The sequence below is a fragment of the Salmo trutta genome, chromosome 34, assembly GCF_901001165.1.
Source record: "Salmo trutta chromosome 34, fSalTru1.1, whole genome shotgun sequence".
NCBI lineage: Eukaryota > Metazoa > Chordata > Actinopteri > Salmoniformes > Salmonidae > Salmo > Salmo trutta.
The window spans coordinates 42,841,996-42,857,280 of record NC_042990.1 but is presented as its reverse complement, the minus strand read 5'-3'; the positions used below and the strand labels follow the sequence as shown (position 1 = coordinate 42,857,280).

General features: G+C 44.8%; 1 protein-coding gene across 1 annotated transcript in view; it reads left to right on the top strand.

Annotated features, from left to right (window-relative positions):
* LOC115173259 (protein CBFA2T1-like) overlaps positions 1–15,285 on the top strand; it is a gene marked incomplete at both ends in the record, with an annotated part of 52,408 nt that overhangs the window by 25,887 nt on the left and 11,236 nt on the right. Inside the window, one exon of the mRNA XM_029731175.1 lies at positions 1,357–1,428. Coding sequence (XP_029587035.1) covers positions 1,357–1,428 — 72 coding nt within the window. The remainder of the gene's footprint in view (positions 1–1,356; positions 1,429–15,285) is intronic.

Here is a 15,285-nt window from a genome sequence, read left to right as displayed (position 1 = left end):
CTACACTACATGTATAACTACACTACAGGATAACTACACTACAGGATAACTACACTACAGGATAACTACACTACAGGTATAACTACACTACAGGATAACTACACTACAGGTATAACTACACTACAGGTATAACTACACTACAGGATAACTACACTACAGGATAACTATACTACAGGTATAACTACACTACAGGATAACTACACTACAGGTATAACTACACTACAGGATAACTACACTACAGGTATAACTACACTACAGGTATAGCTACACTACAGGTATAACTACACTACAGGTATAACTACACTACAGGATAACTACACTACAGGATAACTATACTACAGGTATAACTACACTACAGGATAACTACACTACAGGTATAACTACACTACAGGATAACTACACTACAGGTATAACTACACTACAGGTATAGCTACACTACAGGTATAACTACACTACAGGATAACTACACTACAGGTATAACTACACTACAGGTATAACTACACTACAGGTTTAACTACACTACAGGTATAACTACACTACAGGATAACTACACTACAGGTATAACTACACTACAGGATAACTACACTACAGGATAACTACACTACAGGTATAACTACACTACAGGTATAACTACACTACAGGATAACTACACTACAGGATAACTACACTACAGGTATAACTACACTACAGGATAACTACACTACAGGTATAACTACACTACAGGTATAACTACACTACAGGTATAACTACACTACAGGATAACTACACTACAGGATAACTACACTACAGGTATAACTACACTACAGGTATAACTACACTACAGGTATAACTACACTACAGGATAACTACACTACAGGTATAACTACACTACAGGATAACTACACTACAGGTATAACTACACTACAGGATAACTACACTACAGGTATAACTACACTACAGGTATAACTATCTACATTATACTATAGCACCAGTTACTTATATCTTCGTGTTGTTTAGTACAGTATAGATATTATATTACCTGTTGCCACAGCTGAGCCCAGCCAGCAATAGTTGAGGTATGAGACAGGGCTTGATTAATCATTCAGTCAATCAATTAATCAATCAATCAATCAATTAATCAATCAATCAAACAGACACTAGATAGACAGTAGCTATGTCTGATCCCTTCCTGTTCAGACTAGGCATAGACCTTTCAACTTGGGGTCCTACCCTACTCCATGACTCCATGACCTTTCAACTTGGGGTCCAACCCTACTCCATGACTACATGACCTTTCAACTTGGGGTCCTACCCTACTCCATGACTCCATGACCTTTCACTGGTGTTAGTTGACTGGGCTGTGTGTCTGTCTTCCAGACATTCACCGGGATCTTCTCCACAGACCAGTGACGACCGGATACGTACCTGAAGAGATCTGGAAGAAAGCTGGTGAGCATCTGTCTGTCTGTCTGTCTGTCTGTCTGTCTGTCTGTCTGTCTGTCTGTCTGTCTGTCTGTCTGTCTGTCTGTCTGTCTGTCTGTCTGTCTGTCTGTCTGTCTGTCTGTCTGTCTGTCTGTCTGTCTGTCTGTCTGTCTGTCTGTCTGTCTGTCGGTCGGTCGGTCGGTCGGTCGGTCCGTCCGTCCGTCCGTCCGTCCGTCCGTCCGTCCGTCCGTCTGTCTCTGTCTCTGTCTCTGTCTCTGTCTCTCAATTTAAATTCAAAGGGCTTTATTGGCATGGAAACATATCTTTACATTGCCAAGCAAGTGAAATTAAAAATAAAAAGTGAACAGCAAATATTCAACAGCAAAAAATATTTTGTGCATAATACAACAACTGTAGACCTTACAGTGAAATATTTATACTTACAAGCCCTTCACACTTATTTGTCTTAAAACTGCATTATTGGTTAAGTAAAAAATACAATTAATTAAAGAGCAGCAGTAAAATAACATTGGCGAGGCTATATACAGGGGGTACCGGTACAGAGTCAATGTGGAGGCTATATACAGGGGGTACCGGACAGAGTCAATGTGGAGGATATTTACAGGGGGTACCGGTACAGAGTCAATGTGGAGGCTATATACAGGGGGTACCGGTACAGAGTCAATGTGGAGGCTATATACAGGGTATTACGGTACAGAGTCAATATGGAGGCTATATACAGGGGGTACCGGTACAGAGTCAATGTGGAGGCTATATACAGGGGGTACCAGTACAGAGTCAATGTGGAGGCTATATACAGGGGGGTACCGGTACAGAGTCAATGTGGAGACTATATACAGGGGGTACCGGTACAGAGTCAATGTGGAGGCTATATACAGGGGGTACCGGTACAGAGTCAATGTGGAGGCTATATACAGGGGGTACCGGTACAGAGTCAATGTGGAGGCTACATACAGGGGGTACCGGTACAGAGTCAATGTGGAGGCTATATACAGGGGTACCGGTACAGAGTCAATGTGGAGGCTATATACAGGGGGTACCGGTACAGAGTCAATGTGGAGGCTATATCCAGGGGGTACCGGTACAGAGTCAAAGTGGAGGCTATATACAGGGGGTACCGGTACAGAGTCAATGTGGAGGCTATATACAGGGGGTACCGGTACAGAGTCAATGTGGAGGCTATATACAGGGGGTACCGGTACAGAGTCAATGTGGAAGCTATATACAGGGGCTACCGGTACAGAGTCAATGTGGAGACTATATACAGGGGGTACCAGTACAGAGTCAATGTGGAGGCTATATACAGGGGGTATTGGTACAGAGTCAATGTGGAGGCTATATACAGGGGGTACCGGTACAGAGTCAATGTGGAGGCTATATACAGGGTATTATGGTACAGAGTCAATGTGGAGGCTATATACAGGGGGTACCGGTACAGAGTCAATGTGGAGGCAATATACAGGGGGGTACCGGTACAGAGTCAATGTGGAGGCTATATACAGGGGGTACCGGTACAGAGTCAATGTGGAGGCTATATACATGGGGGTACCGGTACATAGTCAATGTGGAGGCTATATACAGGGGGTACCGGTACAGAGTCAATGTGTGAGGTACCGGTGTCGAGGTAATTGAGGTAATATGTACATGTAGGTAGAGTTATTAAAGTGACTATGCATAGATAATAACAGAGAGTAGCAGCAGTGTGTGGGGGGGGGGGGCAATGCAAATAGTCTGGGTAGCCATTTGATTAGATGTTCAGGAGTCTTATGGCTTGGGGGTAGAAGCTATTTAAAAGCCTCTTCGACCTACAATTGGCGCTCCGGTACCGCTTGCCGTCCAGTAGCAGAGAGAACAGTTTTTGACTGGGGTGCTGGAGTCTTTGACAATTGTTAAGGCCTTCCTATTACACCGCCTGGTATAGAGGGCCTGGATGTCAGGGCCCCCATGTTGAAGATCAGTGTGGTGGATGTGTTGTTACCTACCGTTACCACCTGGGGGCGGCCCGTCAGGAAGTCCAGGATCCAGTTGCAGAGGGAGGTGTTTAGTCCCAGGGTCCTTAGCTTAGTGATGAGCTTTGTGGGCACTATGGTGTTGAACGCTGAGCTGTAGTCAATGAGTAGCATTCTCACGTAGGTGTTCCTTTTGTCCAGTTGGGAAAGGGCAGTGTGGAGTGCAATAGAGATTGCATCATCTGTGGATCTGTTGGTGCGGTATGCAAATTGGAGTGGGTCTAGGGTTTCTGGGATAATGGTGTTGATGTGAGCCATAACCAGCCTCCAAAGCACTTCATGGCTACAGACGTGAGTGCTACGGGTCGGTAGTCATTTAGGCAGGTTATCTTAGTGTTCTTGGACCTATAGCACTCACATCTGTAGCCATGAAATGCTTTGAAAGGCTGGTCATGGTTCACATCAACACCATCATCCCAGAACACCCTGGACCCACTCCACTTTGCAAACCACACCAACAGATCCACAGACGACACAGTCTCAATCGCTCTCAATTTGATTTGAAACTGCCCTTTCCCACCTGGACAAGAGGAACACCTATGTGAGAATGCTATTCATTGACTACAGCTCAGCGTTCAACACCGTAGAACCTGGACTTCCTGACGGGCTGCCCCCAGGTGCTGAGGGTAGGTAACAACACATCTGCCACGCTTATCCTCAACACAGGGGCCCCTCAGGGGTGCGTGCTCAGTCCCCTTCTGTACTCCCTGTTCACCCACGACTGCATGGCCAGGCACGACTCCAACACCATCATTAAGTTTGCTGACGACACAACAGTGGTAGGCCTGCTCACCGACAATGATGAGACAGCCTATATGGAGGAGGTCAGAGACCTGGCATTGTGGTGTGATAAAGACAAAGGAGCTGATTGTGGACTACAGGAAAAAGAGGGCCGAACACGCCCCCATTAACATTGATGGGTCGAGAGTTTCAAGTTCCTTGGTGTCCACATCACCAACAAACTATCAGGTCCAAACATATCAAGACAGTCGTGAAGAGGACACGGCAAGCGGTACTGGAACGCCAAGTCTAGGTCCAGAAGGCTCCTTAACAGCTTCTACCCCCAAGACATAATACTGCTGAATAACAAATCAAATGGCCACCCGGACTATTTACACTGACCCCCCCCCTTTGTTTTTACTCTGTTTCTACTCGCTGTTTATTATCTATGCATAGTCACTTCACCTACATGTACAAATGTCCGGTAACCTGTACCCCCACACACTTACTCGGTACCGGTACCCCCTGCATATAGCCTCGTTATTGTTACTTTTTATAATTTTTTTACCTTAGATTTAAGAAAATATTTACTAAATAAATAATTTATTGAACTGCGTTGTTGGTTAAGGACTTGTAAGTAAGCATTCCACGGTAAGGTCTACACCTGTTGTATTCAGAGCATGTGAGAAATACAATTTGATTTGATTTGATTATACCTATGGCTGAGGGATTGGCATATAAAGTACCAGAATGAATTCATACTCTTTGACTTATTCCACATTTTGTTGTCACAGCCTGAATTCAAAATGGATTAAATTGATTGTTTTTCTCACCCATCTACACACAGTACCCTATAATGACATCACAATAACCTATAATGACATCATAATGCCCTATAGTGACATCACAGTACCCTATAATGACATCACAATACCCTATAATGACATCACAATACCCTATAAAGACAAAGTGAAAATGTGTTTTGAGATTTTATTTTTTTGTGCAAATAATAATGATAATGAAATACAGAAATATCTTATTTACATAAGTATTCACCACTCAGAGTCAATACATGTTAGAATCACCTTTGGCAGTGATTACAGCTGTGAGTCTTTCTGGGTAAGTTTCTAACAGCTTTCCACACCTGGATTGTACAATATTCTTCTTTAAAAAATTCTTCAAGCTCTGTCAAGTTAGTTGTTGATCATTGCTAGACAACCATTTTTAAGTCTTGCCATAGATTTTCATGCCGATTTAATTCTAAACTGTAACTAAACCACTCAATGTCATCTTGGTGAGCAACTCCAGTGTAGATTTGACCTTGTGTTTTAGGTTATTGTCCTGCTGAAATGTGAATTAATCTCCAGTGTAGATTCGACCTTGTGTTTTAGGTTATTGTCCTGCTGAAAGGTGGATTTATCTCTGTGTCTGTTGGAAAGCAGACTGAACCAAAGTTACCCCTAGAATTTTCCCTGTACTTAGCTCAATTCCGTTTCTTTTTATCCTAGTCCTTACCGATGACAAGCGTACCCATTACATGACACAACCACCACCATGCTTGAAAATATAAAGAGTGGTACTCAGCGACGTGTTGTGTTAGATTTACACCAAACATAACAATGTGCTTTCAGGACATAAAGTTAATTCATTTTTGAGGGGCAGATTTATTGCCTTATTGCAAACATTTTTGAGGGGCATATTTAGTGCCTTATTGCAAACAGGATGAGTGTTTTGGAATATTTTTATTCTGTACAGGCTTCCTTCTTTTCACTCTGTCATTTAGGTTAGTGTTGTAGAGTAACTACAATGTTGTTGATCCATCCTCAGTTATCTCCTATCACAGCCATTAAACTCTGTAACTGTTTTAAAGTCACCATCGGCCTCATGGTTAAATCCCTGAGCTGTTTCCTTCCTCTCCGGCAACTGAGGTAGGAAGGACGCCTGTATCTTTGTAGTGACTGAGTGTATTGATACACCATCCAAAAGTATAATTAGTAACTTCACCATGCTCAAAGGGATATTCAATGTCTGCTGTTTTTTGAATTATTATCCATCTACCCAATACTGCCCTTTTTTGCAAGGAACTTGAAGCTATTGACCCGCTCCACTGCGGCTCCTTCGATGTGGACGGGAGTGTATAGTCCAGAATCAGATTGTTGGTTTTACTGAGAGAGCTTGTTGTCCCGGTACCACACGGCCAGGTCACTGAACTCCTCCCTGTAGGCTGTCTCATCGTCGCCAGTGATCACGGTCCACGATCAGCTCCTTTGACTTGCTCATATTGAGGGAGAGGTTGTTGTCTTGGCACCACACGGCCAGGTCACTGAACTCCACCCTGTCGGCTGTCTCATCGTCGCCAGTGATCACGGTCCACGATCAGCTCCTTTGACTTGCTCATATTGAGGGAGAGGTTGTTGTCTTGGCACCACACGGCCAGGTCACTGAACTCCTCCCTGTCGGCTGTCTCATTGTCGCCAGTGATCAGGCCGTACCACTGTTGTGTCGTCAGCTAACTTAATGATGGTGTTGGAGTTGTGTTTGGCCACGCATTTTGTGGGTGAACAGGGAGTAACAGGAGGGGACTAAGCAAACACTCCTGTGGGGGCCCCCCATGTCGAGGGTCAGTGTGTGGTGGAGGTGTTGTTGCCTACCCTCACCACCTGGGGTCAGTTCGTCAGGAAGTCCAGGATCTAGTTGTAAAATGGAGGTGTTCAGTTCCAGGGTCCCAATCTTGGTGACCACTTTGGAGGGGTCAATGGTGTTGAATGCTGAGCTGTTGTCAAATAACAACATTCTTACATAGGTATTCCTCTGATCTAGTTGTGTGAGGGCAGTGTGGAGAGCAGTGAAGATTGCATCGTCTGTGGATCTGTTGGTGCGGTGTGTAAATTGGAGTGGGTCTAGTGTGGCTGGGATGGTGGACTTGATGTGAGCCATGACCAGCCTCTCAAAGCACTTCATGACTAACAGATGTGAGTGCTACAGGGCGGTAGTCATTGTGGCATGAAGCCTTAGTTTTTCTTGGGAACAGGAATGATGGAGGTCAGTTTAAGACGTGGGGATTACAGACTGGGACAAGGAGAGGTTGGAAATGACAGTGAATATGCCTGCCAGCTGTTCTGAGCATGCACCCTGGAATGTTTTAGCTTATAGCGCCAACCTCAGTGTTAATCCAGGGCTTTTGATTGGTGAAGCAGTGAAAAGCTTCACTGTGGGGACATCGTCAGCGATACGTTTACTAATGAAGTCGGTGACTGAGGTGGTTAGCTCGATGATGCTATCGGCGCAGTCCCAGAACATATTACCGGTCAGCGCTAGCAAAGCAGTGTCTCCCTCCCTCCACCTCCTGAACCTCTGGCTACCTCAGTCTCTCAGTCCATCACCCCATGTCTGCAACCTCCTCCACCTCCCGAACCTCTGGCTACCTCAGTCACTGAGTCCATCACCCCATGTCTGCAACCTCCTCCACCTCCTGAATCTCTGGCTACCTCAGTCTCTCAGTCCATCACCCCATGTCTGCAACCTCCTACACCTCCTGAATCTCTGGCTACCTCAGTCTCTGAGTCCATCACCCCATGTCTGCAACCTCCTCCACCTCCTGAATCTCTGGCTACCTCAGTCTCTGAGTCCATCACCCCATGTCTGCAACCTCCTCCACCTCCTGAATCTCTGGCTACCTCAGTCTCTCAGTCCATCACCCCATGTCTGCAACCTCCTACACCTCCTGAACCTCTGGCTACCTCAGTCTCTCAGCACACACACAACACACACATACACATACACACACACGCACAACACACACACCACACAGCACTCACAAAATATTTTACAGTAGAATGCCCAGAGATAGATTCCTACGAGAGCTATTCCACACATTCCAAATATGACGTCAAATTCCTTTCTATTTTTACTGTCCTGGCTGATCAGCATCAGTAAGTAGCTGGTCTGTCCTGGCTGATCAGTGTCAGTGAGTAGCTGGTCTGTCCTGGCTGATCAGTGTCAGTAAGTAGCTGGTCTGTCCTGGCTGATCAGCATCAGTAAGTAGCTGGTCTGTCCTGGCTGATCAGTGTCAGTGAGTAGCTGGTCTGTCCTGGCTGATCAGTGTCAGTAAGTAGCTGGTCTGTCCTGGCTGATCAGCGTCAGTGAGTAGCTGGTCTGTCCTGGCTGATCAGTGTCAGTGAGTAGCTGGTCTGTCCTGGCTGATCAGTGTCAGTAAGTAGCTGGTCTGTCCTGGCTGATCAGCGTCAGTGAGTAGCTGGTCTGTCCTGGCTGATCAGTGTCAGTGAGTAGCTGGTCTGTCCTGGCTGATCAGTGTCAGTAAGTAGCTGGTCTGTCCTGGCTGATCAGCGTCAGTAAGTAGCTGGTCTGTCCTGGCTGATCATTGTCAGTAAGTAGCTGGTCTGTCCTAGCTGATCAGTGTCAGTGAGTAGCTGGTCTGTCCTGGCTGATCCGTGTTAGTAAGTAGCTGGTCTGTCCTGGCTGATCAGTGTCAGTGAGTAGCTGGTCTGTCCTGGCTGATCAGTGTCAGTGAGTAGCTGGTCTGTCCTGGCTGATCAGTGTCAGTGAGTAGCTGGTCTGTCCTGGCTGATCAGTGTCAGTGAGTAGCTGGTCTGTCCTGGCTGATCAGTGTCAGTGAGTAGCTGGTCTGTCCTGGCTGATCACTAGCTTAGTGGTTTAACAGTAGGAAGGAGATCACCAGCGATGATTAAAATATCTCTCTGTTTCAGGAGTTACTGGTCGTTACCGGTCGTTACCGGTCGTTACCGGTCGTTACCGGTCGTTACCGGTCGTTACCGGTCGTTACTGGTCGTTACCGGTCGTTACTGGTCGTTACTGGTCGGTAATAGATAGACTCTGAGGTCATTGTTGCTCTTTTTAACCCACAGTTACAGAGTATTAACCCACAGTTACATAGTATTAACCCACACTTACAGAGAGTATTAACCCACAGTTACAGAGAGTATTAACCCTCAGTTACAGAGAGTATTAACCCACAGTTACAGAGAGTATTAACCCTCAGTTACAGAGAGTATTAACCCACAGTTACAGAGAGTATTAACCCTCAGTTACAGAGAGTATTAACCCACAGTTACAGAGAGTATTAACCCACAGTTACAGAGAGTATTAACCCTCAGTTACAGAGAGTATTAACCCACAGTTACAGAGAGTATTAACCCTCAGTTACAGAGAGTATTAACCCACAGTTACAGAGAGTATTAACCCACAGTTACAGAGAGTATTAACCCTCAGTTACAGAGAGTATTAACCCACAGTTACAGAAAATATTAACCCACAGTTACAGAGTATTAACCCACAGTTACAGAGAGTATTAACCCACAGTTACAGAGTATTAACCCACAGTTACAGAGAGTATTAACCCACAGTTACAGAGAGTACTAACCCACAGTTACAGAGAGTACTAACCCACAGTTACAGAGAGTACTAACCCACAGTTACAGAGAGTATTAACCCACAGTTACAGAGTATTAACCCACAGTTACAGAGAGTATTAACCCTCAGTTACAGAGAGTATTAACCCACAGTTACAGAGAGTATTAACCCTCAGTTACAGAGAGTATTAACCCACAGTTACAGAGAGTATTAACCCACAGTTACAGAGAGTATTAACCCTCAGTTACAGAGAGTATTAACCCACAGTTACAGAGAGTATTAACCCTCAGTTACAGAGAGTATTAACCCACAGTTACAGAAAATATTAACCCACAGTTACAGAGTATTAACCCACAGTTACAGAGAGTATTAACCCACAGTTACAGAGTATTAACCCACAGTTACAGAGAGTATTAACCCACAGTTACAGAGTATTAACCCACAGTTACAGAGAGTACTAACCCACAGTTACAGAGAGTACTAACCCACAGTTACAGAGAGTACTAACCCACAGTTACAGAGAGTATTAACCCACAGTTACAGAGTATTAACCCACAGTTACAGAGAGTATTAACCCACAGTTACAGAGAGTATTAACCCACAGTTACAGAGAGTATTAACCCACAGTTACAGAGAGTATTAACCCACAGTTAGAGTATTAACCCACAGTTACAGAGTATTAACCCACAGTTACAGAGAGTATTAACCCACAGTTACAGAGAGTATTAACCCACAGTTACAGAGAGTATTAACCCACAGTTAGAGTATTAACCCACAGTTACAGAGTATTAACCCACAGTTACAGCGAGTATTAACCCACAGTTACAGAGAGTATTAACCCACAGTTACAGAGTATTAACCCACAGTTACAGAGAGTATTAACCCACAGTTACAGAGAGTATTAACCCACAGTTACAGAGAGTATTAACCCACAGTTACAGAGTATTAACCCACAGTTACAGAGAGTATTAACCCACAGTTACAGAGAGTATTAACCCACAGTTAGAGTATTAACCCACAGTTACAGAGTATTAACTCACAGTTACAGCGAGTATTAACCCACAGTTACAGAGAGTATTAACCCACAGTTACAGAGTATTAACCCACAGTTACAGAGAGTATTAACTCACAGTTACAGAGAGTATTAACCCACAGTTACAGAGAGTATTAACCCACAGTTACAGAGAGTACTAACCCACAGTTACAGAGAGTACTAACCCACAGTTACAGAGAGTATTAACCCACAGTTACAGAGAGTATTAACCCTCAGTTACAGAGAGTATTAACCCACAGTTACAGAGAGTATTAACCCACAGTTACAGAGAGTATTAACCCACAGTTACAGAGAGTATTAACCCTCAGTTACAGAGAGTATTAACCCACAGTTACAGAGAGTATTAACCCTCAGTTACAGAGAGTATTAACCCACAGTTACAGAGAGTATTAACCCACAGTTACAGAGAGTATTAACCCACAGTTACAGAGAGTATTAACCCACAGTTACAGAGAGTATTAACCCACAGTTACAGAGAGTATTAACCCACAGTTACAGAGAGTATTAACCCTCAGTTACAGAGAGTATTAACCCTCAGTTACAGAGTATTAACCCACAGTTACAGAGAGTATTAACCCACAGTTACAGAGAGTATTAACCCTCAGTTACAGAGAGTATTAACCCACAGTTACAGAGTATTAACCCACAGTTACAGAGAGTATTAACCCACAGTTACAGAGAGTATTAACCCACAGTTACAGAGAGTATTAACCCACAATTACAGAGAGTATTAACCCACAGTTACAGAGAGTATTAACCCTCAGTTACAGAGAGTATTAACCCTCAGTTACAGAGTATTAACCCACAGTTACAGAGTATTAACCCACAGTTACAGAGAGTATTAACCCACAGTTACAGAGAGTATTAACCCACAGTTACAGAGAGTATTAACCCTCAGTTACAGAGAGTATTAACCCACAGTTACAGAGTATTAACCCTCAGTTACAGAGTATTAACCCTCAGTTACAGAGAGTATTAACCCACAGTTACAGAGAGTATTAACCCACAGTTACAGAGAGTATTAACCCACAGTTACAGAGTATTAACCCACAGTTACAGAGAGTATTAACCCACAGTTACAGAGAGTATTAACCCACAGTTAGAGTCCCGTTCTTCTGAATCCCATTGAGAAATTAAATGGTCCCCTTGGTTGACAAGCATGATGGGAACAGACATTCAGTCGGGGACAGGAAGCATCGCCAGGCAGCCTGAGAGACTCAACTACCTCATGTATTAACTAATACACATGTAATATACATTTAAACTGCATTGAGCATCGCCAGGCAGCCTCTCTCCTTTTCTCCTTATATCTGTAGTCTTTTGTGTACGTAGCAAATAGCCCCCGATTCCCTACACAGCGCTACCCTATGGGCCCACACACACACACACACACCATACACACACCATGCACACACACACACACACCATGCAAACACACACACACCATGCACACACACACACACACACACACACACACACACACACACACACACACACACACACACACACACACACACACACACACACACACACACACACACCATGCACACACACAGACACCATGCACACACACACACCATACACACACCATGCACACACACACACCATGCACACACCATGCACACACACACACACCATGCACACACACACACACCATGCACACACACACACACACACACACACACACACACACACACACACACACACACACACACACACACACACACACACACACACACACACACACCATGCACACACACAGACACCATGCACACACACGCACACCATGCACACACACACACACCATGCACACACACACACACCATGCAAACACACACACACACCGTGCACACACACACACACACACACACACACCATGCACACACACACACACCATGCACACACACACACACCATGCAAACACACACACCATGCACAAACACACACACCATGCACACACACACACACACACCATGCACACACACACACACTCCATGCACACACACACACACCATGCACAAACACACACACCATGCACACACACACACACACCATGCACACGCACACACACACACACACCATGCACACACACCATGCACAAACACACACACCATGCACACACACACACCATGCACACACACACCATGCACACACACACACTCCATGCACACACACACACACACACCATGCATACACACACGCACACACATCATGCACACACAGACACACACCATGCACACACACACACACACACACACCATGCACACACACACCATGCACACACACACCATGCACACACACACACACCATGCACACACACACACACACACCATGCACACACACACACCATGGACACACACACACACACACACACACACCATGCAAACACACGCCATGCACACACACACACACACACTGCACACACCATGCACACTGCACACACCATGCACACACACAGACCATACACACTCACACCATGCACACACACACACACCATGCACACACACACACACCATGCACACACACACCATACAAACACACACACACCATGCACACACACACACACACACACTCCATGCACACACACGCACACACCATGCACACACACACACACCATGCACACACACACACACACCATGCACACACATACACACCATGCACACACACACACACCATGCGCACACACCATGCACGCACACACACGCACACACACACACACCATGCACACACACACACACACCATGCACACACACACACACACACCATGCGCACACACCATGCACACACACACACACACACACACACCATGTCCTCTCTCCTCCTCCTCTTCTGCTGTTTGGAGCACAATAGAAATGCATAATTTAAATATAAATTGCCTGATTTGCATACGTAATTAGTCAAGTTTCAGAATTAATGGAGGCAAACAACAAATACCTGCCACCTCGCTTCTGACATTCAGCTGGAAATACTGGAATTCCGCTGCAGTGTTTAAATTGACCACATGTTTAAGGCTAGACAAAGTGCCAGCGTGTATCTGTTACATTTTTGATTCATATTAAGAGACGACTTTAGATGAATGACCCAATGCTCTCACATGGTAATTATAAATTGAAAAGACAAAACAAAAGCATAAAATGTTTGACTACTCATCTTTATCGAACTTAGAAATCATCTGTCCAAATTATGTATGCATGTAGTGTGAACCAAAACATCACACATCTTCTCTCTAGTGGATCAAACCAATTAAACATCACAGAATTACTTTCTTTCTTTAAATTGTATAGTAATTAGTCGGTCATATGGAAAGTACTTAGACAATAATTAGCCTACAAGTGAATTTACCTCACAGCTGATCATCGTTAATGAAAGTCTGCTTTATACAATAGGAGATATCCTCAGTTACTGATGAGAAATACATGTGACTAATAAGAGTTATGTCTGATAAGGAGGAAAACAGATTGGATGCTGTATTGTTACTCGGATGAAAACAGATCGGATGCTGTATTGTTACTCGGATGAAAACAGATCGGATGCTGTATTGTTACTCGGATGAAAACAGATCGGATGCTGTATTGTTACTCGGATGAAAACAGATCGGATGCTGTATTGTTACTCGGATGAAAACAGATCGGATGCTGTATTGTTACTCGGATGAAAACAGATCGGATGCCGTATTGTTACTCGGATGAAAACAGATCGGATGCCGTATTGTTACTTGATGAAAACAGATCGGATGCTGTATTGTTACTCGGATGAAAACAGATCGGATGCTGTATTGTTACTCGGATGAAAACAGATCGGATGCTGTATTGTTACTCGGATGAAAACAGATCGGATGCTGTATTGTTACTCGGATGAAAACAGATCGGATGCTGTATTGTTACTCGGATGAAAACAGATCGGATGCTGTATTGTTACTCGGATGAAAACAGATCGGATGCCGTATTGTTACTTGATGAAAACAGATCTCCACTCTTGAGGAGAAACTTCATACCAGGGGTTTGGGTTTCAATTTGATTTCCAAGTCAGACAATTCAGGAAATATTTTCTATGATAATTTTTCATTTCATGAATTAATTTGTGTGTAGTTTAGTGTTTGTCTGTAGTTTAGTGTTTGTCTGTAGTTTAGTGTTTGTCTGTAGTTTAGTGTTTGTCTGGGTGTTTGTGTGCTGACTGGGTCTTTGAGGAAATCTCTGAATGTGTTTCAGAAGAGGCTGTGAAGGAGGTGAAGCTCCAGGCCATGTCAGAGCTCCAGGCCATGTCAGAGCTCCAGAAGGCCATGTCAGAGCTCCAGAAGGCCATGTCAGAGCTCCAGGCCATGTCAGAGCTCCAGGCCATGTCAGAGCTCCAGAAGGCCATGTCAGAGCTCCAGGCCATGTCAGAGCTCCAGGCCATGTCAGAGCTCCAGGCCATGTCAGAGCTCCAGAAGGCCATGTCAGAGCTCCAGGCCATGTCAGAGCTCCAGGCCATGTCAGAGCTCCAGGCCATGTCAGAGCTCCAGAAGGCCATGTCAGAGCTCCAGGCCATGTCAGAGCTCCAGAAGGCCATGTCAGAGCTCCAGGCCATGTCAGAGCTCCAGAAGGCCATGTCAGAGCTCCAGGCCATGTCAGAGCTCCAGAAGGCCATATCAGAGCTCCAGAAGGCCATGTCAGAGCTCCAGGCCATGTCAGAGCTCCAGAAGGCCATGTC